This window comes from Dipodomys ordii, unplaced genomic scaffold (assembly GCF_000151885.1).
Source record: "Dipodomys ordii isolate 6190 unplaced genomic scaffold, Dord_2.0 Scaffold1000000104, whole genome shotgun sequence".
NCBI classification, from domain to species: Eukaryota; Metazoa; Chordata; class Mammalia; order Rodentia; family Heteromyidae; genus Dipodomys; species Dipodomys ordii.
This window is the reverse complement of record NW_012283721.1, coordinates 178,255-204,512: the sequence shown is the minus strand read 5'-3', so window position 1 is coordinate 204,512 and position 26,258 is coordinate 178,255. Positions and strand designations below refer to the sequence as shown.

At 40.0% G+C, this 26,258-nt stretch overlaps 1 protein-coding gene across 1 annotated transcript; it reads left to right on the top strand.

The window, feature by feature from the left end:
• The first annotated feature begins 9,754 nt into the window (after positions 1-9,754).
• Utf1 (undifferentiated embryonic cell transcription factor 1) lies at positions 9,755-10,687 on the top strand. Its single transcript, XM_013037524.1, has one exon. It carries the CDS (start codon positions 9,755-9,757, stop codon positions 10,685-10,687), a length of 933 nt encoding a protein of 310 aa, XP_012892978.1.
• The last annotated feature ends 15,571 nt before the right edge of the window (positions 10,688-26,258 follow it).

Here is a 26,258-nt window from a genome sequence, read left to right as displayed (position 1 = left end):
CAGCATCACTTCTAGTCCCTGAGAGGAAGGAAGGAAGGATGAATGGAAGGAAGGAAGGAAGGAAGGAAGGTAGGAGGGAAGTGAGAGAGGGAGAGAATAAAGGAGGCAATGAGGGAGAAGGAAGTAATAAACTATTTAAAAGAAGAATGTTTATTTTTGGTGAATGTGAGAATTTTTCTTTGAGGGGTGGGGCTCAAGAAAAATGGCTTTTACAAAAAGCAAGTTCTTGAACTGTATAGAAAATGATACAGAGGCTCTAACATTTTATAAAGTGATTTAATAAAATCATTAATATTAAGTAAGGAGGTCAGGTCTGGCTGGTGCTATATTGGCCACATGGTGGATGGTACAGTCTGCCAACTTGTCTTCATGCTGGGAGAAGTCAATACCCCCATCCCTCATCTGTCTAACAGCTGATGGATGTGCCTGGATCCCTGGAAGCAGGGGTGGGCATTATGTTACTCATTCTGTTAGTCCAATGCCTGGGACTCAAAATATCCTGTGGACCTCCCCCTGTTCTGGCCCTATATAGGTTGGACCAGCAGTGGCACCAGATGCCATGCCACATGTCTCTGTGATCATGTCCTGAGTCCTATCTCCTGGCTTGTCTCTGGTTATCATATCCCAATTCAGCACTCTCTTGGTGCTGATTGGTTTCTTGGTATTGTTTTTATTCTTTTTTTCCTTGCTGTCCTGTTTCCATGCTAAGTGTATTTGTGGACTGCAAGTCTTTGTTACAACAGGCTGCTTGCAGACTGCTAGCTGTGTAATAAAGACTCCAGTATTCCATCTTCCAAATTGTGGCCTCCAACAAATACACTGTCTTCTTTTACAGAAACACAAAGGTTGACCTAACGTTAGAATTTCTAGAGCCTAGATAGATCCACTGTATAGTTATGTAATTAAATATATCCTGGAGGCATTTAGAAAAAAAAGTATGTTACATCAGAAAGTGCTTAATAAGTAAATCAAGACCAAGATTCCAGATCCTATATAAGCCAGTCATTCTAGATAAGTCCAGAGCTGTTTGCTTCCATGAAGAGCTCTACTTTCACACTTTCATGAAGAAATTTTTTTGTGTCAATATGAGGTCTTCAATTCAGGAACTGATATAACATCCTTGACATTTTAACTTTTTTTAAACTAACACTAACACTATACCACTTGTGCCACATCTCTACTTCATGATTTTTGGTGGCCTTTTGTGCCAGAGCTGGCCTCAAAGTTGATTCTCTCATCTTGGCCTCCATAAAAGGTAAGAATAAAAGCATGGGCCCTATGGGCTGTTCTGAACAAATCTTCTCTCTGGGAAAAAGAGGTTTCATTCAGTGCTTCACCTCATTCTTGCTGTGCCTTCAACAATTTCAGTATTTATTTTTGTATTTTTTATTATTTTTCTTGGGTCCAGGCATGGAGCCTGAACATAAAGCTGTTTACACTCCAATCAAGTTATCTGGCTTAGAAAAAAGGCATTGGCAATTTGGGATTTATTTCCCTCAGCTAAAATCCCGGGATAAGTATTAATTATTTATTTTTTTGGGGGGAGTCCGGTCATGGGGCCTGAACTCTGGGCCTGGGCACTGTCCCTCAGTTCTTCAACTCAAAGCTAGCGCTCCACCACTTGTGCCACAGCGCCACTTCCGGCTTTTATCTTTTTGCTTATGTGGTGCTGAAGAATCGAACGCAGGGCTTCATGCATGCAAGGCAAGTGCTCTACTACTGAGCCACCTTCCCAGCCCCTTAATAATTTAAATGTAAAGATTTGCTTACCACCGCTATGAAGTTTACCTGTCTGTCTGTCTAAAACTGCTTGGGTATTCCAGCCAAGAAAAAAAAAAGGAAAGGGAAAAACAGCATGAGCCAATAGAAGACTTATCTTTAAGGGTAAGGGGTGAACAGGCAGAAGTGAAGCTTAACCAGGCCTGGGGAAGTCCACACATGGTGGAAGAGGGCAAGCTGGCACAAAGGCAGTTTACCTAACCCTAAAGAGGCAGATGGGAATTAGCCCATTCTATTGGAGGGGTGAGTGGCCTTTGTCCTCTCTTCCTTGCAGATGGACCCTGGAATCCTGGTGGTAAATTGAGTGATATGATTGGTATTGCTACAACTGCCCCTCGGATGTTTTAAAATTAAAAAAAAAAAGGTTTACACAGAGGGTTAAAAAGTTTATCTGTGTGATGCGATTTGGTTTCAATGCTATTCTAATATTGGATATGTGTTTAAAAAGACAAAAACATGTTAAGTCTAGATGCTTGGTACAGTGCTGTTGATTGTAATTCTTGCATTAAGGAAAACTGTCATTTGAGTTCAAAAGTTTTCTAAGAGGTAATTCAGAATAAAAAATAAAATGTATCTTTTAAAACAAGAAGACAAGAGGCAATGAGTGTTACCTAGCCCCTCAAGATTTTATTTCTTTTGTTTGTTTTTGTCCATCATGGGTTTGAACTCTGTCCATGGGTGTTGTCCCTCAACTCTTCAGCTCAAGGAAAGTGCTCTACCACTTGAGCAACTGTGCCACTTCTGCTTTTCTTGTGGTGAATTGGAGATTAGATTCTCATGGACTTTTCCTGTCCAGCCTGGCTTTGAACTGCGATCCTCAGCTCTCATCCTTCTGAGAAGCTAGGGTTACAGACATGAGCCACCAGTGCCTGGCTTTCCCTTCAAAATGCAAATGAAAACTAAAGTATGAAATATTAAAGCAGAGGTGAGAAGAAGGCTGTCATTTACAATCTCTTGGAGGACTATGGAAAATCCTATATTGTTAAATTACAAGGTGCAGAAACTATTGAGCAATCTTACACAAAAATGGAAGCTTTGAAAAATAGAACCAACTTCTCACAGAGATTGGGAGTAGAATAGGTTACTATGTGAAAATTAGTAATAATTTTTTTCAAAGATTTTATTTGAGTACAAATTATATTGCTGTTATTTTGAAGTACAATGTGATATTCTATGTTTTCATTATGCATTGCTTGCATATCTAACATCTGGAACTCATTTTTCTTTGTGTGATGTTGAAGGGTCATGAAAGATATTACATTAAGTGAAATATCCTGGTACAGAAACACATTGAGCAATCTCACACAAACATGGAAGCTAACAGAAACAGAAGTAATTTCTCTCAGAAGTTGAGAGTAGAATATCTATTAGCAGAAGCATGAAAGATTGGTACATTTTGTCAGGACTCTCTGTTCAAGATTTTTGTCTTCTTGGGCTGGAAAGGTGGCTCAGTTGTAGAACACTTGCCTTGAATGCATGAGGTCCTGGGTACGATTCCTTAGCACCACATAAGCAAAAAGAAAAAAGCTGGAGTTGGTGCTGTGGCTCAAGTGGTAGAGCACTAGCCTTGAGCTGAAGAGCTGAGGGACAGCACCCAGGCCCAGAGCTCAGGCCCACAACTGGACCCCCCTCAAAAAAAGATTTTGGTTGTCTTAATCCTTTGGTCAAATTGACGTCGAGTCAGTGTGGGCTTGAGCAGTGTAAGGTACACACTGGGAGGGCTCCATGCAGATGACTACCCCCCACCCCGGCATCCTGTACGTCTTCTACCAGTACCTGTGTGAACTATATAACTGGCTTACCTGGAGGCAGTCGTCTCCCCCTTCTCTGAGATCACATATTGGTCTGCCCCCTGATCACTCCTCTCATCTTACTGTGGGAGGGTCCCAGGCTCTGAGATCGTAGCCACATCTGAGGTGGCCACACCTTCTCCAACCTGGCCACAGCTTTCCCCCACCTGACCACAATTTCCCTCACCCAGCCACACCTTCTCCTCACCCCTGCCTTAGATAAGACATGGCTCAGGGGTGATTTGGCCATTTCTAGCCACCTGGAATCCCCAATCTGGCCTGAAATCAGAAGTTCAGAAATAAACTGCTCTTTGCCTGAATAACATGTGGCGTTCTCATTGACCACCTACCTAAATAACCTAACATGAAGATTTTCCAGTTTGGCAAGTGCTTAAACAACACAGAGTGATTATGTGGGCAAATAGCTTCACTGAGAAGAGTCCACATAGAAAGAACACATCAGACAGAAAAATCAGTGACAGGAATCGAAGGGTTGAATTTTGGTGTCCTGGAATCAAATCGAATATGGAATCTATACAATGTATAGATTACTCTGTGCAAAGCCCCATGTTTGGAGTTGTCTCTGTTGTTCCAATTGGTTAACCATGGGGAAAGACAGGTGAGCCTTAAGTTTACTTTCTTTATGTGATTAAATAATTTGCAAGTCATATTGAACATCTACTGTTTCCTGGGATTTCAACCCAGCCCTGAGGCAAGATGAGAGCAAGAATTGAAAGTAAGAGATTTTGAACACTTCCTCAGATTCAATACACTCCTGAGTGATGGTAATGAGAAAAGCATCTAATTGGGTGCTGGATACAGAGCTCCCCCAACTCTTGATTCCTCTGCATGATTTCATGGAATCCAGAACCAAGAGCAGTCTTAGTCTTAAATCTTTCTGCAACAAAGTGACTCTGGGAATACTAATGCTAGATCTAGGGGACAGCCTGAGCCAGGGAAAGGGTCAAGTCATGAACCTGTGTCTACTGCCTCTACCTTTCTATTCCTGACCCAAAATAGGATAGCTTCTTATAAATAGACTTTCTCTGAAGGACATAAGAGGGTGCTCACTTGTGACAATCCTGTCTCAGCATCTTCTCAGTCAAAGGTCTCTAGGAAACCTTCCTGACCAGTAGGTGACCCCACCTGTGACCATTGTTCTACTTGGCACCCAAGAAGGCTCAGAACTCAGAACATCCCAAACCAATTGCCACTTGATGTCTGTTCCAAGAATTCACTGTTCTTTGATCATCCCTGATGAGCAGTTAAAACTAATTAACAGAGGCCTTGTGTCCTACTGAACTGATGCTTGGAGGATGGTGACAAATTTCTGGTGATTACTGAGCTGAGTGAAAGAACAAGTAAGGGGACAAGGGCAGCTGGGGACAGGTATCTTCTTTCTCAGGTCCTCCTCACCAGCCAGGAGATCAGTAAGTCTCACCTTCACTAGCTGCCTCAGGACAAGACAGCAGAAGTTGATCTCCCTTGTAGATACACATTCACTGCCACAGTTCATAACTCGCACAAACGAATGCTAATACTAATACCCAAGCTACTTTCCCTACATCACCCAGTGTCCACTCCACTGTCATGATAACCCAATTCCTTGTCATCACTACAGTTATCAGTACTCTCTTAGTCACTATACGCTCAAAAGCCACCCCAAATTTCTGGATTCCCATGTCTAAGGACATCTACATGAAGATGATATACAATCTATGTTTCATGAAATTTTATTAATATATTCACCTTTTCCTTGTGTTTGTGCTGATACTTAGCCTTCAATTCATGATGCTTTAGTCTCCCTTGGCTTTTATGCTCAAGCTTGGCAGTCTAGTCTTTAAGCCACATCTCAAATTCTGACATTGTTATATTTAGTATCATGAATCCCCTCACCTGTTGAAGGCAGTGTATTTGTGCTCCCTGTTATCTTTTCTCTTCTAAGATGTTTACAAACTCTACATTGGAAAACTACAATATTTAGAATTTTAAAATATTTTAAAAATTAGTTTCATAACTTTATAATAAAGATTGAATATTTTAATGAAATTTTGTAACATTTACAAATGTATTCATTACCTTATGGATATAAATGTAACCCCTCTGCACATCACTTTGGCAATTAAATTTAAAGAATAAAGATATTACAGAATGTAAAAAAAAGAGTAATATAGACTAAGATAGAGCAGTCCCATGCATAAAAGCAGCATTCAGAACCTCAGTATGTACATCCTTCTACAGTGGCTTCTCAGATTTCCCATCTCTTAGGACTTTGATAGGAAACTTACAATGTCCGAACTACTCACAAATGTGACACGTGGCTCTGATTGACAGTTGGAATAGAAGACAAGACATGCTTCATTTTATCACTGCGGTCACAAGTCATCATGGAATGTTCACACAATACCTGCCAGCAGACAGTTTATCATGGATAGTTTTATGTGGAAAAAATAAATCCCAGAACTACATGTAATACTAATACATGCTTATAAAATTTTTAAATGACCAAAAATGAGCAGCTTTTGAAATTTACTGTCACTGATTTTGAAAATTTCATTGTGAATTAAGCATAAAGTTGACATGTAACAAAGTAAAATAAAATAAAAACCTGTTTACTTGACTTGAAATATCAACCTTACCAATTCCTACTTTTCTTGAGTTTGATATAGTTCTAAAATAAAAAGTTTGCAATTCTTTCAAAGACATATATATATATATATAATATGTAAATGCATATATATTGCTTTGTAGTAAGCAATAAGATTACATTTCATTCATCTGAAATATTAAATCACTGCTATGTATAAATGAGTACAGTCTCATCCAGTCACTTGAGTCCACCCAGACTACTCCATAACAACTGTCAATTTATCGGGCCTTTTACACAATCATTGACTCTCCTGAGGAAGCTCATCTCAGGAGAAGCCATGGTGGAACAGGACACAAGACCTATATCAGGCCCTTGAAAACAGGCATACAAATGAGGAGACTCATCTACTGTGTAATCAATTCACAAAGAAGGGATAAATTTAAGTTTAACTTGTGGGGATTGAAAAACAATGAAGTGAAGTGCTATACTAAGGAAAAGACTAAAAAGAAAGGAATTTAGTTGATTTTGGCTCAAAAATTTTGAGGTTCCAATTTTTAATTGGGCAGACCTACTGTGTTAAGGCCTGCTATGTGGAGGATGTGGATGACATAATGGGTGTATGGTGTAAGAAAACTATTCACTTCATGGTTAAGAAAAATCTGGGGTCCCATTTCTCACTTCAAGGACACACCCTACATAACCAGAAGACCTCCCATGACACACCCTAAATAACCAGAAGACCTCCCACTAAGTCTTACATTCTCATTTGCACCATCTCCAAGAAGCTAAGGGCCGAGCCTTTAAAACACAGGCATTAGTTGGACACTTAAGATCCAGCCTATAGCATTAGTTTTTGAACAGTAATGGGCATATAACTTATTTGGGAATTTTAAATGTAGCTTCAGATTCAATGGGGCTGGGGCTGCTGAGCATTTTTGAGTTTCTAATAGGTTCTATATTTACACATGTTTGGGTTTGGGGATTACTTTTTGAGTAACACTGCTCTTTGTACCACATTTGTGCCTTAAACTTCAAGTTTTCAGCTAGTATCTTAACACTGGAGGAATGAGAACAAGCAAAAGAAGATACATAGCTATTAGGCCCCTAAAAGCCACAGAAGATAGGCAAAGAGGTAGCTTAAACACTAGCACAGGTTTATTTGGAAGAAAAGTCTACAGAAAGGGTCTCAGATGTTGTAAGGAAAATTATCAGAATTTAGAGAAACCACATTTTGAGAGGTAGAATCTTGGAGTTTTTGTGACAATGCACTGCCTACAGACTGCTAACTGAATAATGAAGGCCTGCAATCCACAAATACACTTGACACAGCTAGGGAATAGGCTGGAGCAGAAAGAACAAAAAACCAAAAATTCAGCTCTCTGATGGATAGCTGAATTGGACACCATGATGACTGGAGACAAGCCAGGAGATGAGAGACAGGACAGGAACATGGAGATACACATGGCATGGTGTCCCCCACCAGGGGGATGGGTCACAGGACACTCAGTCCCAGGCACTGAACTGACAGGTTCAGCAACCTCTCAGCCAAGTAGCCACTCCTATCTCCAGGGATCCAGGTGTGCCTATCACCTGAGGGGGTGTGGGAGCATCACCCTCCCCTACCATAAACATTTCAAACCTTAAATGCACTTACTCAGGTACCAGCAGAACTTTTCCATCTAGGGTATGCTTAGACGCTACTCAGAGGCTGGTGATCCAAGCCATTTAGGGAGTTAATCAATGCAGTGTGATGACCGACCCAATCCCCGCCAAAAAAAAGAATGTAAAATGTGAAAATAGAAACTGAACAAAATTATTGAATTTTAAGAATAGGGCCAAACTATGCAAGGCAGGATTGAACTGGAACAACTAGTTATGAGGAAAGACCTAGGCCTATTTACCCCCTAGCTGTTCCTTCTACTGTAATTACTAGTTTTGAAAAAGCAAAACACCTGGCCCCGAAACTAGGAACTGCTGGTTGCTTTAGGTCAAGAAGTTGTTACAGGAGTACTTACGGTTTTAATTGTTTCAGGAATGTTTGTGACTTACATGCTTGCAAAATAAAATAACTGCTAAGATCTTCTGTACACCACCTTGCTTGAATCTGCTCTAAAAGAATGCTTTTTTTTTTTTTTACTTTTATAAACCCTGAGCTATTTGAGTTTGGGACTGCTCATTCCCTAGATGAGTTAACCCTGGCTGCTCAATTGAATAAATGATCTTTTAAGATACTGGTCAGCGTCTGTGACTTTGTCCAGGGGGTCAGCCCACTTCATCTGGATGCCCCAGTGAGATCCTATTCTCGCCTGAACAGGACGACCCCTGTCATGACCTGACTCCTGTGTCAGGGGACAGGCCACATGGCCGCAGCTAGTGGAAGGCCTTGAGAGACATTCCTCAGTCTCAGGTGCCCTTGCTCTGTGAAATCCCTGAAATGAACTCTGGAGTTTGTTCTACCTGTAAATTTCTGCCTGTCATCATCATGTAAAAACATAAATGAGTTGTTTTAAACTCCCAAGAAAAGTCATCAAGTTTTGGTGTTAGCAAAATCTTGAAAATTAACTAAAGTTCTTCTTCAAAATAATACAATAATCCTTTACATTTTTGATAAGTCAGATAATTTGATTACAATGTGATCAGCTTAATGCATTAAAAAACCAGATATTTGGTTTTCTGTAATATCCAAGTTACTATTCACTGGCAGAAATTCTGTTGTCTGGCCTCAGTCCCTCCTGCTGTTAGAAATTTACTTTCTCCCCTGAACCCCCTTTCCCTGGGAAAAGAATAGCCATGGGTACAAAACTGTGAAATCAGAAAACAAAACAAAATTATTGATAAAGGGCAAAAACCTCCTGGTAAAGAAAAACCCCAGACAAAGGCCAACCAGTAGTCAGCTTTTGTCCTTTCCCCATCCTTGATAAAAAAGCAAAAGAACATCGCTCCCTCAATTTACCAAACTGGCAGCTTTGCAAAAGGCTATTGACAACTGAGGCTTATCACCAGCTGCTTTAAAGAGCTGTTAGGAGGTTATAATAAAATAATTTCTAAAGTAGTGTCAATAGCTTTGATAGTATTGATCATGCGGACCAAGTCAAAATTATGTTTTGTCTATGCTTCTGTGAGTCAATTCTATGTTTCTGCCAAGTTTTGTTTCAATAACCTTGTTTGCTTGCCTTGGTAACAAGGCCTTAAGCCCACCAATTGAAGACCACCGCTCAGTGGTCCCACTATGAGTGGCCTATTACAAATGATTACATATGATATTACCATAAAGAACAAATTAGTTTAAAGGTTCTAATTGTAACCAATGAAAAATATGCCAAACCTGCCTTGCATGGCTTGTATATATAACTCTATCTAACTTACCCCTATAAAAACGCATCCTACCCTGAGCTCAAGGCTGTTCCTACTTTCCCGGTGGTAGGAAGTGGTCCCATGTGGTGGTAATAAAGTTCCTAGTTCGGCAGAGCGCATGCGGGCAGCACAGATGCCGCAGCTGCCCTGGGTCTCCCAGCCTCCGGGCCCCTGCAACCCTCGGGGCTCCCGCAGGCCCTCGGGTGCCACCCCAACCCCGGAGCCCACGCAGCCCACCGGGATGCTACTCCGGCCCCGGCGGCCACCGCCACTCGCGCCACGGTCGCCGACCGACTTGGTGGCCGAGCTGCTGCCACTGGCCAAGGACGCGCCGGGGACCCCACCGCGGGGCCTGGCGGCGACCAAGGGCGGCTCGCCCCTCAGGCCCGGCGCGCCCGTGTCCCCGGGCTCAGCACAGCACGAGCCCTGGAGCGCCTGGGAGACGGAGCTGCTGCTGGCCGAGCTGCTGCGGCCCGCTGTGTGGCGGCACAAGCTGCCCACCTACCGCCAAGTGTCGGCCGCGCTCGCCCTGCGGCAGGTGCGACGCACTCCTGCGCAATGCTGCCGCCGCTACAAGTTCCTCAAGAGCAAGGTTTGCAAGGCCACTGGCCAGCCGCCCGGGCCCTTCGACGCGCAGATCCGCGAGCTCATGGGGTTGCTGGGTGACGACCAGCAGGACAGGCGCGCCTGCTGCCGCCGCCCCGCGCCCTCCGTGCCCCCGCCGGTTCCAGAAGAGCCAGGTAGGCAGGCGGCAGGGCAGGAGAGGGGAAGGGACTGCAGGGCTAGGGGAAGGTGGAGGAGGGGGGAAGGGCAATCGGGGCGGGAGGCTGGAAGGGGCGGCCGGGGCCGGAGGCTCAGAGGCCAGCGGGCAGGCGGCAGAGCCGCCGCCCCCGCCGACCCAGTGCTCCCTCCCGCAGGTGCCACGCTGCCCTGGGCCCCCGCCAACCTCTTGCCGCCCGCCCCCACACCGTCGCTGAATGCTGCTCTGCTGCAGACGCTGACGCACCTGGGCGACATCGTGGGCATGCTGGGCCTGCTGCAAGACCAGCTGCTTTCCCGGAACCAGCACGTGGAGCAGCTGCGTGGCTCCTTTGACCAGACCGTGTCCCTGGCCGTGGGCTTCATCCTGGGCAGCATGGCCACCCAGCGCGGCGTCCTGGGCGAGCCAAGCTAGCCGCCCCTGCCCCCCCCCCCCCCCCAGCATTCAAGAAACCCTTTTGGATTTTAAAAAAAATAATAAAGTTCCTAGCACCTTTATCTGGGTTTCATGAAGTCTCTTTTGGATCCAGGATATAATAGATGTAGGCCCAAATGAGATCCAGGACCCCGGGCCTTGAGCTCAGGGACTTTGGACTGGTGTCAGAAGAGCCACTCCCTAGGGGACAGCTGTGGAGAGAAGTTCCTAGCAGGAACTTAGAACTCAAAAGCCTCTAGAGGTAAGTTGAAAAGCCTAGCCAGGTATAGTGGAAGGGGCAGAAGGGGAGGTGGGATGCAGCAGAACTCCCAGCCACTGAGGAGTTTGGGATACGCCTCTCCCCAGTGGAGGCACTCTCTGCCAGGTAGATTGGCCCTCCCTAATGTAAAATTGCTGCAGGAGAGCTCCTCTAAACTAACACCTCTCTTCTAGGTTCAGAGAGTTATTTTGGGGCTCTCAGTCACTGAAATCAGGTCCCCTAAACGCCAGAGCTCACCATTCTCTGAAAAATAAAAACCCAGACAATAATTCAAGTTATTAGAATCTGTTCTTTTTGTTCATTTGGACATCTCTGGGGGAATAAAAGTTCCAGCTCTGTCTGGGCCTGGTCATAGACCTGCTCTGTTTTGTCTGTGTTGCAGCAGTCAAGAGGTGGGCATGGAAGGTCATAGGCCCTTACAAGCTTCAGGCTGCATTTTCCTGCAGAGGCAGCCGGAGGTGAGGGCATAGACAGTTTGAGCCTAGTTTGGACATTTGGCTTGTCCGAACAGTTAAAAAAATTGTAAAATGCTCTTGTCGAAAAAGAAAATTGGATAAAAGATAGGCCAGTTCAGTTTCAGGTGACTCCCACCTAGCCTTCTTCCAGCTGAAGGTATTCACAAGGCCAATTGGTAAAATGCATTGCTAAACAAGCAAGCCCTGGGTAAATGAAGCTCAGCAAAGGCACTTTGTTTTACAAATCTTAAATCTTTAGATCAAGATTCTGGACTGATTTTCATTTTTGTGCACTTTAAGTTTTGTATGAGTATGTTGGAACATGTTCAAGATGAAAATCAGCATGGTGTAAAAAAAAGCGTTTAAACTCTAAGGAAGGTCATCAGATTCGTATGCCAAATATCTTAAAGGATTATTGTATTGTTTTAAACAGAAAGTTTAGTTAAACTTTCTAAGAATTCTTTAATTTACAAATCAAAATCTGTATTTTAAAATTTGGTATTTTAAAATGCAAAGGTTGTTTACACTGTAATCAAGTTATCTGACTCAACAAAAAGGCATTGGCTGTTTGGGATTTAGTTCCCTCTGCTAAAACTTGGGGATACTATTAGAAATTTAAATATAAAGGTTTATTTAACACCGTCAAAGAGTTTACCTGTTCTGTCTAAAACTTTACCTGTTCTGTCCAAGAAAAAAAAGGGAAAAACTTAGACTCTAATAGAAGACCTGTCTTTTGAGGTGAGGGATGTAGAGGCAAACGTGCAGCTCAGCCAGTCATGCAGGGTGGGACAGGCCCTGGGGGAGTCCACGCATGGTAGAAGAGGGCAAGCTGGCACAAAGGCAGTTCAACTAACCCTGAAGAGTTGGGTGCATGCACATTCCTTAGGAGGGGCTGTGTGGCCAATCTTTGTCCTGTCCCTTTCTCTTGCAGACAGACACAGGAAACATAATGGTAAAAACGAGTGATGTCATGATCTGATTCCTAAAACTGCCACTTGGATGTATTAACTTTGAAAAAGCCTTAAAAATATGGTTAGAAAATTTATCAGTATATGATTTGCTTTCATTGATACTCTGCAATTGGATATGTTTTTTTAAAAGGCATATAGGTGGGCTGGGAATGTGGGTCAGTGGTAGAGCACTTGCCTTGCATGCATGAGGCCCGGGCTCAGTTCTTTAGCACCACATAAGCAGAAAAGAAACGACCAGAAGAGGCACTGTGGCTCAAGTGGTACAGCGCTAGCCTTGAGCTGAAGAGCTGAGGGACACCGCCCAGGCCCAGAGTTCAGGCCCACAACCAGACACCCCCCACCAAAAAAAAAGGCATATAGGTGTTAAGCCTAGCTTCTTGGTACAGTACTGGTGATTAATTCTTGCATTAACAAAAAATGTTCACTTGAGTTCAAAAGTTTTTAATGTATATGTTTTAAAATGAGTAGCCAAGAGGAAATAGTGGTACATATCCTCAAGATTTCAAAGGAGTTTTCAAAATACAAATGAAAACCAAAGTATAAAATGTTAAAGCAGAGATTAATAAAAGGCTTAAATTAGGATTGGTAAGTCTTTAGCCCACTTATTTCTTGGACAGTTGTTTCTTCAAGGTTTGTTGTTGGGGGATTTAACTTTTTGAGTTCCAGGTATATTTTAGATATGAGACCCTTGTCCGTTATATGGCTAGTGAAGATCTTCTCCCAATCCGTTGGCTTTCTGTTGATCTTGCTAGCTATGTACTTTGCCATGCAGAAGCTCTGCAATTTCATGCAATCCCATTTGTCCAACCTTTCTTTGGTATGTTGTATTTCTAGGTCTCTGTTAGGAAAATTTTGGCCTGTCCCAAGGAGACCTGGGTTTCTCTTATTCCATCCTGTAATGTTTTCAGAGTGTCTGCTTTGACTCTGTGGTCTTTGATCCATTTGGAGTTGATTCTGATGCAGGGTGATATATAAAGATCTAGCTTTAGTTTTCTATAAGTAGTTAACCAATTTTGCCAACACCATTTACTGAAGAGGCTGTCTTTCATTCTATTTTTTAGCCCTCTTATCGAAGATTACATAGGTATAGGTATGTGGGTTCATTTCTTGGTTTTCAATTCTATTCCATGGGTCCTGAGATCTGTTCTTGAGCCAGTACCAAGCTGTTTTGATTTCTACAGCTTTGTAGTAGAGTTTGAAATTTGGTATTGATATTCCTCTAGCAGTGTTCTTTGTGTTAAGGATCGCTTTTGCTATTCGGGGTCTTTTATTGTTCCATATGAATTTTTGGAGTGCCTCTTTTATTTTCCTGAAGAATGAGGTTGGAATATTGATAGGTATCACATTGAATTTGTAGATAGCCTTGGGAAGTATTGCGATTTTCATTATGTTGATCCTTCCAATCTAGGAGCATGGGAGGTTTTTCCAATTTCTAATTTCTGTTTTGATTCCTTTTTCAAGATTTTAAAGTGAGTTCCTCATGGACTCCACATAGACCTCCCCTGTGACCCAGCAATCCCACTTTTGGGCATTTACTGGAATGATCACAAGCAAAGCCATACTAAAGCTACCAGCACAACTATGTTAATTGCAACATTATTTACAATAGCTGCCCCTCAGTAGATGAATGGATCAAGAAAATGTGGTATATGTGCATAATGGAATTCTATGCCTCTATCAGAAAGAATAACATTGTCTCATTTGTTAGGAAATGGAAAGACTTGGAAAAAAATATATTAAATGAAGTAAGCCAGGCCTAAAGAAACATAGGTCCCATGGTTTCCCTTATTCAATAACTAGTACATGTCTGAGACAATCAGAAACAGTCAGATATGCTGATGTTAGGTTAAATGAACCCCAAGATAAGGACTCGAATAGTTTTTCTTTCTTGCTATTGTTTATAACATATTTATAAGATGATTTCTTTGTTGCTTTGTATGTCCCTCCCCCATGGCGGGGGCAGGGGGGTTGGAGGGTGGGGAGGATGGGAAGATATTGTAAGGGGAAACAAAGGAGGAGGCAACAAATGTACTCATCACCTTGCCCATGTAATTGAAACCCCTCCATATGGTATTTTCACAATAATAACAACAACAACAACAATAAACCTTTGAACTTAAAAAAAATTAGGATTGGATGGGCTGGGAATGTGGCTGGGCTGCGAAAGTTGCTTAGTGGTAGAGTGCTTGCCTAGCATGCATCAAACCCTGAGTTCAATTTCTCACTACCACGTATTCAAAAAAAGGAGGAAGCAGTGCTAGCCTTGACCAAAAGAAGCTCAAGGACAATGCCTATGCCATGAGTTAAAGCCCAAGGACTGGCAAAAAAATGGAGATGAATTGAAAGTTAAATTGTTAATATTTGTCTCAAAGTACAAAAAGGAAAAATTAGGATTACCAAAATAGATTACCAAAATAATTGCTTAATTGCTATTTCAGTTTGCTCTAATAGGTTTTTTTTTGTAACAGTTCCCAGCAGGCCCACACAAAGGAGTAAGGATTCTTACAAGTTTGCCAGATATAACTTTTGGCCCTTAATAAGTTCGAGGTAGACCATGCTTTAAAAAACTATTTCTAATGACCATCTTTGTTTCTTTTAATTGGAGTAAACATGGCCTTTTGTTTAGACTTGTTGATCTGAGAACTGTGGTTCAAAGCCAGCCTGGGCAGAGAAAGGTCCCTGTGAGATTATCTCTAATTGGTCAACAGAAGAGTTGTTTGGGGGCTCAAAGTGGCAGAGTGCTAGCCTTGAACTCAGGGCCTGAGCGTTATCGCTCATCTCTCCAGCTCAAGTCCAGTGATTAAGGAAAATGCCAAGGTGTGTGTATCCCAGCATGGAGAAAGACACTCCTGGGACCCTGGCAATGATGAAACATCCAGAGGCAGTTACAAGCCACTGCTCGGATGGCAGAGATGGTATCAGATCCTGTTTGGCCTTTCAAAAATTGAAGGACTGGGAAGGTGGCTCAGTGGTATAGCACCTGCCTTGCATGCATGAGGCCCTGGGTTCAATTCCTCAGCACCACATAAGAAAAAAGAAAAGAGAGGGAAGTGATGCTGTGGCTCAAGTGGTAGAGCACCAGCCTTGAGCTGAAGAGCTGAGGGACAGCACCCAGGCCCAGAGTTCAGGCCCCACGACTGGACCCCCCCCAAAAAAAAATTGATCAGAGCCAGGAAGTCATGAGAAAGTAAATTGTAATCATGCCTTTCTAAATGTTTGTCTGCTTTATAACTGGGTAAGAATGTGCCAGTCATCTATGTGGGTTGTAAAATGTGTGGGATAGTTTAAATTCCCAAATTAGGGCTTTGAGCAGATACAGGGCATAACTGTTGGAGCCTTCTTAAATTACAGGAGGGGTTCATTTTACCTAACATCATCTTATCTGATCTTTTCAGCTTGTCTCAGACATATACTAGTTATTGCAAATAAGGGAAACCATGGTGAAGAGCTACAGTAACTCCATTTTAAGATCAAACCTCCTGAGCTGTGCTGCCCTCAGAGTAACCCCCAAAGAGAAAGTTCTCAGAAAAACCCCAGGTTGCCACAACCCTGCCCATCCTTAAGAAAAAGAACAGTTCCCTAAGTATTCCATCAGAAAAAGGCAAGTGCGGTCAGGGTGGACTTAAACCCCATGAACTTGTGGACTTGCTTTTGTGCAAACCCCCTAAACTTGTTTGTTTGATACTATAAAAGCTCTGCTAATTTTGTGCTCAGGGCCTCTTAGCATCACCGGTTACCAAGTGTGCAGAGGACCAAGCTCGAGCTTTCAATAAACGACTCTTTGCTGTTTGCAAAGGGCCTGGTGGTCTGTGAGGGGCACCCGATGGGATCTATGTTTCTTTGGCCCGGCTTACTTCACTAGATAAGGACACAAGTGGTTTTTTCTTTCTTGCTATTGTTTCTAACATATTTTTAAGGTGATAGTTTTGTTGCATTGTATGTATCTTCGCCCACAGTATAAGCCCTGTTTTCATTGGGGAAGGGAAAGGAAAAAAAACAAATTGTTTAACTAGGGATACAGGTGGACCTATTGCAACAATGAGATGTGCAAAATCCTATGTTGAAAAGCAAACTTTACAACTTTGGCGCCGGGGGTGAGGGTATAATGGTGGAGATGGGAGTGAAGGGATGGTAGGGGAAAACCAAAGGAGGAGGCAACAATGCTTGATAAGAAATGTACTCATTACCTTGCTCATGTAATTGTAGCCCCTCTGTATGGCATTTTCATAATAAAAATTATATATATATACACACACACACATATATATACATATACATATATAAATTTAAAAATTGCAGAAGGGAACAGCCCAGGGAAAAATTCAGATCTCTTACAGAAAAAAATTCAATGACTTGTACATAAGAAAAAAAAGTGGGGAATGAGATAAGGAGGTCAGATCTGACTGGTGCCATATTGGCCACATGGTGGATAATAGGGTCTCGTATCTTGTCTTCATGCCGGGGGAAGGAAAATGCCTCCATCATCATCTGACTCCCAGGTGATGAATATTCCCAGGTCCCTGGAGGCAGGGGCGAGCACTTGGCTGATAGAAATTACCAGTCCCAGGCACTGGACTGGCATATTTAGTAACCTGTGGACCTGTCCCCTGCTGAGACCCTATTTAGGCCCAGCCGCCATTATATCATGCCACATGTGTCGCTGTGGTCATGTCTTGTCTTCTGACTCATCTCCAGTCATCATGGCATCACAATTCAACTCTCCATTGGAGTTGAATTGGTTTGTTGGTATTTTTGTTCTTTCTTTCCTCTCTAGACTGCTTCTTAACCGTGTTTTGTGTGTTTGGGGGCTTCAGGCCTTTGTAAAAATGGGTGGCCAGCAGCCTGCTAACTGTGCAATAAAGACTCCAATATTCCATCTACCTAAATGTGGCTTCTAGGATGCTTTACATCCGGCATAGTTACCTATTTTCTAACAAAGATAAAGTGAAATATTTTGAGTGTCCACAATTATTTTTGGAAATTTTCCTAGAATTAGTAGACTAAGTGCTGGTATTTTAGTCATAAAATAGAATGAGGTAATTTGATATGGTGGGAATGGGGCGTAGGCTAACACTTACCATGTATGCAATGTTATACTAGTAATTCCAACTCTGAAGACTTCAATATCATCATCTGATAATTAAAAATAAAAGTAGTTCTAATTTATGGAATTATTGTGAGGATTAAATTAGATAACCTAAAGTACTTGGAAAAACAATCAACATTTGCTACTTTCTACCTGTTATTTTATCATGTGATGAATTCTAACATTTTAATGTGATATTTATATTGTGTCCATTTAGGATATGCAATGTGATGTATTGATATTCATTGCATTGTTCACTTTCCTGTCATTATGAGGAAAAAACCTGCAAAGAAAATTTCTGAAGAGGAAACTATTATATTTTCTCATGGTTTAAGAGAATGCAGTTTAAGATCAGATGTCTCCATTGATTTTAATTGTATTTTAATTAAATAGTGGTATGAAGGAATTTCCATTCAACAAATCAGTTTATAAGTACAATAGATGTTTACATAAAGTTCCCACATCCTTCCAAAGCTCACCCCATTTTCATTTTTTCTAGATTCATACTATCCGCACTGAATATTATGCCTTCACTCTCTTCCTCTATAACTCTCTTTATTCCTTCCCTTTGACTTCCCTTCATATCTTCCAAGTGATAGTTTCCTGGTATTCATTTTCTTAGATTAAAAGTTCAATTTTATAAGAAATTACACCTCTTAAATACTCCTCTGAAAAGAGAATGCTTTGGTTAATACTGCTGTGAAAAGTTGTGTAATACTTTTGAATAAAGTTCTGGCTTCCAAATAAGTGACAGAACATGGTTCCTTTGTGTGTCTGGCTCTGGTTTACTTTACTTAACATATTTTTAGATCTATCCATTTCTTTGCAAATGATGTAACAGTCTTCATATTGGATGGGTGCAATCCAATTGTGTATATGTGCCACACTTCTCTAACCATGCCTCTGCCAAAGGATATCTTGTCTGTTTCCATAACTTCGCTAAGGGGAATAGTGCAACAGTGAATATGATTGTGAAAGTGATTGTACTCTAACTTTTTTTTATTGTGAAAATACTGTATAGAGGGGTTACAATTACATGGGCAAGATAGTGAGTACTTTTCTTATGAAGCATTGTTGCCTTCTCCTTTGTTTATCCTTCCCATCCCTTCCCAGCCACCCCCAACCCCGCAACCCCAACCGATTCTCCCCAACCACCCACCAAAGTTGTAAAGTTCATTTTCTACATGACAACTTGTTCTTCTCATTGTTGCAACGGGTCCACCGGTATCCTTATTTAAACGACTTGTTTTTCCACTTCCCTTCCACAAATTATCCAACATCAAATACAGTGAAAGCAGGGGTTATACTGTGGGGGAGGGACATACAAAGCAACAAAGAAATAATCTTATAAATGCTTTAGGTACAAATGCATAAAAGAAAAAAATTTAAATACGTATCTTAGGGTTCATTTTCCTAACATTACATTATCTGATCTTTTCTGCTTGACTCCTATATATACTAGCTATTGCAAGTAAGGGAAACCATGGGACCTATGTTTCTTTGGGCTTAGCTTACTTCACTTAATATAATTTTTTCCTAGCCTTTTCATTTCCTCACAAATGGGGTAATGTCATTCTTTCTGATGGAGGCATAGAATTCCATTGTTTATATATACCATATTTTCTTGATCTATTCATCTACTGAGGATCATCTGGGTTGGTTCCATATCTTAGCTATGGTAAATAATGCTGCAATAAACATAGTTGTGCTGTTGGCTTTAGTGTGGTCTTGTTTGTAAGCATTTGGGTAAATGCCCAAAAGTGGGATTGCTGGGTCATAGGGAGCTCTATGTGGAGTCTTTTGAGGAACCTCCATACTACTTTCCAAAGTGGTTGAACAAGTTTACACTCCCACCAACAATGCAGTAAGGTTCTCTTCTGTCCACATCCCCTCTAGCATGTGTTGTTATTAGAGTTCTTGATTTTTGCCATTCTAACTGGGTGAGGTGGTACCTCAATATTGTTTTGATTTGCATTTCTTTTATGGCTACGGATGTTGAGCATTTCTTCCTGTGTCTATTGGCCATCTTTCTTCTTCAGAGAAGTTTCTCTTTAAGTCATTTGCCCAGTTATTTATTGGGCAGTTGTTTCTTTGAGGATTTGTTGTTGGGGATTTAATTTTTTGAGTTCTAAGTATATTTTAGATATGAAACCCTTTTCCATTGTATGGCTAGTGAAGATCTTCTCCCAATCTGTGGGCTTTCTATTGATCTTGCTAGCTATGTCCTTTGCCATGCAGAAGCTCTGCAACTTGGTGAAATCTCATTTGTCCAGCCTTTCTTTGATTTGTTGTGTTTCCGGGTCTCTATCAAGAAAATTTGGCCTGCCCAAGGAGACCTAGGGTTTCTCCTATTCCATCCTGTAATGTTTTCAGAGTGTCTGCTTTGACTCCGAGAGCTCACACCAATACTCCTCCAACTCTTCAGTGGAATTGAAAGAGAAAATTCACTACCGAACACATTCTATGAAGCCATCATCACCCTCATCCCAAAACAAGGCAGGGACTCATCAAAGAAAGAGAACTATAGACCCATTTCTTTGATGAACATTGATGCAAAACTTCTCAAGAAAATTTTGGCCAATCGACTTCAGCAATTCATCCAAAAAAATCATACACCATGATCAAACAGGATTCATTTCAGGGATGCAAATCTGGCTCAATATATGCAAATCAATTAATATTATTCATCACATCAACAGGAGCAAGGATAAGAACCACATGGTTATCTCAATAGATGCAGGAAAAGCATTCGACAAGATACAACACCCCTTTATTATGAAGGTTTTGGAAAAATTAGGAATCCATGGAACATTCCTCAATACAATAAAGGCTGTATATGACAAACCTACAACCACCATTATACTTAATGGTGAAAAACTAAAGCCGTTTCCTTCTAACTCAGCAACAAGACAAGGATGTCCACTCTCTCTGCTTCTCTTCAATTTAGTATTAGAATGCATAGCTACAGCAATAAAACAAGATGCAGACATAAAGGGGATCCAAATAGGAAAAGAAGAAATAAAGCTCTCCCTCTTTGCAGATGACATGGTCTTGTATCTAAAGAATCCCATAGACTCCACTCCCATATTACTCAAGCTGATTCAAATCTTTGGCAAAGTAGCAGGGTATAAAATTAACGCCCCAAAATCAATGGCTTTTCTATATGCCAACAATGAGTAAAGGGGGCTGAATTAAGAAAGCAACTCCATTTGTAATAGCCCACAAAAAATAAAATACCTAGGAATTAACTAAAGAAGTGAAGGACCTCTATGATGAAATCTTTAAAAACTTGAAAAAGGAGATCAAACAGAAGTTAGAAAATGGAAAAACCTCCCGTGCTCCTGGATTGGAAAGATTAACATCGTGAAAATGGCAATACTTCCCAAGGCTATCTACAAATTCAATGCGATACCTATCAAAATTCCAACCTTATTCTTCATGGAAATAGAAGAAGCAATCCAAAAATTCATATGGAACAATAAAAGACCCCGAATAGCAAAAACGCTCCTCAATGGAAAGAACACTGCTGGAGGAATATCAATACCAAATTTCAAACTCTATTATAAAGCCATAGTAATCAAAACAGCTTGGTACTGGCACAGGAACAGACCTCAGGACCAATGGAATAGAATTGAAAACCCAGAAATGAACCTACAGACCTATAGCCATCTAATCTTTGATAAGGGAGCTAAAAAAATAGAATGGAAGAAAAACAGCCTCTTCAGTAATGGTGCTGGCAAAATTGGTTAACTACTTGTAGAATACTAAAGTTAGATCCTTATATATCACCCTGCACCAGAATCAACTCCAAAGGGATCTAACTTTTTGGAAGAATTCATGACTATCTTTCTGGGAGCAATCCTCTAGCCAATTTTCCAGAAAAGCACATCACTCCCTCCATCTCCATCACAACTTTTTGCAACTCCTCAAAAACACAACTACCACCTACAGGTCTCAATAAGCAAAAAAAAAAAAAAAAAAACATAATTTTACACAAAATTTAGTGATAGCCTTCTATGTACTTTCTTAATGTGGGAATGAGGGACGTGACAATAGAGTAAAAGTAAGAAAAATGCAATTTAATTAGCTATTAGAATATTTACAACCATTTTCAGATCTAACTCATAACCTCACTTACTATTATTTTAATCTTTATGTCATTACTTCATCTATCTCCTAAATTATAACAGGTGATTAAAATACAAAGGCAAAAAAAGTGTGTTTTGATTTTGACACTCATATCTGAGGATGCACAGTATGGATAAATAAATGGATTAGAATTAATAGCCAATATCAATTTTGTTAAAGATGGTTTTCCCAAACTGATTCTCACAATTCATATTCCAGTCAAAAACAAGTAACATGTGACAATTCCCTTTGTTTTCGTCCAGTCGTGGGCCTGAACTCTGGGCCTGGACTATGTCCCTCAGCTCTTCAGCTCAAGGCTAGCACTGAACCACTTGAGCCACAGCACCACTTACGGCTTTTTTCTTTTTGCTTAGGTGGTGCTGAGGAATCGAACCCAGGGCTTCAAGCATGAAAGGCAAGCCCTCTACCACTGAGCCACCTTCCCAGCCCCTCCTCACTATGTTTTGTTTCCATTTTATTTTATAATCAAGGATGATTTCATAAATCTATTGTAGATACACAAATATGTTTAAATATTTCTATTTGTATGCATTGATATGTACATACACACATATATTGTGAAGTTTATAATGATAATTTATACATTCTGTAACTGTACAATTTACTAAATTATTAAAAATATCGACAGCTCATGCCTGAAATCCTGGTTACTCAGGAGGCTGAGACCTGATAATCATGGTTTGAAGCCATCCTTGGCAGGAAAGTCCATGAGCCTCTTATCTCCAAACAACCACCAGAAAATCAAAATTGGAACTGCGGCTCAAAGTTGTAGAGTGGTAGATTTGACAGAAAAAGCTCAGGGACATCACCCAGGCTCTTAGTTCAAGAACTACAATCTGCCAAAGAAAATCTATTTAATTTACACCTGTGTAAGTAGAGTATTTCCATCACCCAAATGCACATCCATGTTCATTTGCAAAGTAACTTTGTTATGTCTGGAGTACCACATAACATTATCATCTAAGTAGAAAACATTGCAAGGTGGGTTCACTCTATCTCATTGATTTTTCTCCAGTTAAAAACTCAAGTCTTACAATTATTCCAATTATTTATAGTCATAGTTTTTTTCTTTAATAACCATAATATTAGTTTGAATTGAGTGACTTGTGTCTCCTAAATGGGTGTTCTTACCACTTTGTCATGCCGCCAGCCCTAAATTATCCTGATTAATTTTCAGATAGAATCTGGCTTCCTACTTGTGTATGATCTTGAGCTCAGTCCACTTTATGTTATTCTTCCTGGAAATTAGGATAACAGGTCTTGGCATTGTGTACAGATCTTTCTGTCCAGTCGGGGCTTTAACCACTATCCTCACAACAGTACACTCCCACATAGTCAGGAGTTTCATAAGCTTATCATAGCTGATTTTTTAAAAAAATTGCATTTTCTGCAGGTTCTTGAGTATTGAATTAATTTGTGTTTTCTTGGTTTGTTTTGTTTCATTTGAATGTATGTGTTGAGTTGTTTCTCATTTTTCCTTTTGTTTCTTTCACTCAAGTTCTTACCTAAAGTGCTGAGAAACCAATTCTTCTTCTCAATATAGTCAAGGTGAACATTATTTACTCCAAGGCAATTTCAGTAATATTTAAACACCTTCGTATCTATGAATGATGTATGAATGCTTAGTGCTGAGAAGAGTCTTTTTATTTTCACAGCAGTCTTTGACATACACAGACAGATCATAAATTATATAAAGATAATAAATCTACAGATGCTTGCCAGGAGGAGAAAAACCTATTATTAATTGTTTGACAGAGGCTTCCCCTCTAGTGAAAGAAATATGCTGCTTGATGCAGGATTTCACACAGTCATATTGCTAGGAAGAACCTTAAACAAGAGTTTAGGGAGATGAATTGACCTCCTGAATAATTGACTTTTAGGTGAAATGAAAGCAGGTTTCCAAAAAGAGAGCAGACTTTAGAGAAACATGATGAGTTGTATGTAAATAGGTGCTTAGCTGATTTTGGTAATTGGTGAACTAATACAGGGAAATAAAGTACAGTAAGGAGAAAAAATAAAGAACTCTTCATTGAAATACTCATTTGTGTGTGTGTGTGTGTGTGTGTGTGTGTGAGTGTGTGTGTGTGCACACTCGAACACGCACATGTGCATGTGCTCATGGATGCATTCATCATTCCCGAGGCTTGATAGTGCCTGGGCACTATCCCTAAGCTTCTGTGCCCAGGATAGTGGTCTACCACTTGAGCTACTGCTACACTTCTGGATTTATGGAGATAATTGCATGTATTTTCATGATTGGACTGGCTTTGAACAGTGGTCTTCAGATCTCAGCCTCCTGAGTAGCTAGCTAAGCTGATTCAGACTCTGAGTAGCTAGTTAAAATTCTGCCTGTCTTCTATGCTTCACTGCTCTTTTATTCTTTTCCTGAGGTAATCACAAGCCTAAGTCATATATATGTCTAATTTCTTTAAAAATACTGTCACTGCTTGGCACCAGGGGCTCCTATCTGTACTCTTAACTATTTAGGAGATTTGAGAACAGAACCCAGGCCAAATTTTAATGGACTTCCTTCTCAATCTATAGCTGGGTGCATTGGATCATTTCCACCATCCTGCACTATCTAGAGACTAAGATTGGAAGGACTGCGGATCCAGGCTAGCCAAGGTAGCAAACTAGACAAGTTGTTGTGCAACTCTGATGCCATTGATGATGGGAAGGCTAAAAGGACAGATCAGGTGCATGTTCTTGTGGAACGAGAACCCCTATCCTATAATTAACCACTGATATGATGACAGCCTAGCAAGAACAATACCCCAAGTTGAAATCCCCACAATTTCCCACAACCAGAATAAGTATATACATTAACATCCAAAAACATAGTACAATATGTTGTTTGCTTTAATAATATCTTTATCTGATTATTATACGATGTGACAGAATAGTTTCTTCATTAAATTTATGATATATTTAAAAAGACCTAGAAAATTCTTTCTCGCTTATGTTCAAACGAATGGCAAATTGTCTCATTTTTACATATTTGACTACCACTAAAAATTCATCCAATGATTATTATAGTAATATATTCTGGTTTATTACTTTACTATGTAACAGTTTTTAAACTTTTTGCTTCTATGAAGTTTAAGTATTTAAATGTATCATTGAAATATATTCCTTGGGTACTTGGGGCAGATTTTTATAAAGATTTTAAAAAATGGCTTCTAAGAACGCTTAATTGGTATACTATTTTATTTATCTTTAATTTCAATTTAATTTTATTGTAATGGTAATGTACAGAAGGGTTACAGTTACTTAAGTAAGTTAATGAATACATTTCTTATGGAAGGAACATTGTAATCTGCGACATCGATTTTTTTTTGTATATTCAAAAACAGCTTTTGCTGTTGCTATTGATCAGTGGGTCCTTTTGCTTTCTTTGTTCATGCATTTTTATTATAAAATTGATATACAGAGGGTTTACAGTTACTTCAGTTAACTACAGAGTAAACTTCATTTTATATTTGAAATTTCAAAATTTGAACCTAATTACATATTTTCTTTACTTTCATTAAGGCAATTGTTTTTTGAGAGTTGTAGGAGTAGTTAATTTAATTTTGCATGATTTCTACACATGTAATTTATTCAGACCCATATATTTTGCTTTAAAAATATTTACTATGTGAATATTTAAAATTATTTTCTTAATTTTTATATGGTTGGTGAATTTAAATAAATTTATTTTCTTAAAGTTCTAAACATAATTTTCCAGGTAACAAATAACTACTATATTTTCAAGAAGCACACACTTTATTAAGAAAGGATTCATTACCTGGTCACTTTATTGTAAATATTTGAACTTGAATTTAAAAACAAGTTTGAACTGGGCATGGCGATTTGTGGCTTCCATTTTCTAGCTATGGTAGGAACTGCAAATAAGGTTTGTAATTTGGGAGAGCCTGAGAAACTATGAGACCTTATTATAAAAATATCCAGGGTGAAATGATTAGAGATATAGAGCACCTAGTTATCATATTCTAAATCTTGAGTTTAAACACCAGTAACATCAATATTTTGTCAAAATAAAAGGATACATGTTTCCAAATGTTTATTTAAAACTTGTTTGCAAAGGTTCTCCTGTCTTCTATTTCTTAATTTTCAATTTACTTAATTTATAGAAATCGAAGTGTATGGTGACTATTTTATTTCTGTGAAACTTTTAAATAGTATGAGCCATATTATTTTATATATTAACCTATTTTTACTATTTGTGATAATTTCCTCTGTTTAATATGATAATATCAAGATTCCAAATGTGTGTATGTGGGGGGGTGTCTGTGTGTGTTTACGTGGTTTGTGTGTGTGTGTGCTTTGTGTGTACTTTGCAATGCTTGGGAGATCACACCATTGATTCACTTATGCTAGGCCAAGGTTTTACCACTGAACTGTACTGTCTAGCTATAATTTAAGTAGTGTTTTAAATTATAACTTTTAAATTTTCATTCCTAGTATGTTTTTTTAATTATATATGATAAAATGTAATCCATATTCTATCCACGTCAGCAATTTTCATTATTATTTTATTGTTATTTAGAATATTTCCACTGCCTTTCTACTTCCAAACTCTTGTGTTTGTTATTGATAAAGGTTTTACATTCCTTTTTTTCTCTCTTCA

Bases quoted from the DNA above. Each gene is read 5' to 3' on its own strand.
- Utf1 (XM_013037524.1), top strand. From the start codon at position 9,755: ATGCTACTCCGGCCCCGGCGGCCACCGCCACTCGCGCCACGGTCGCCG.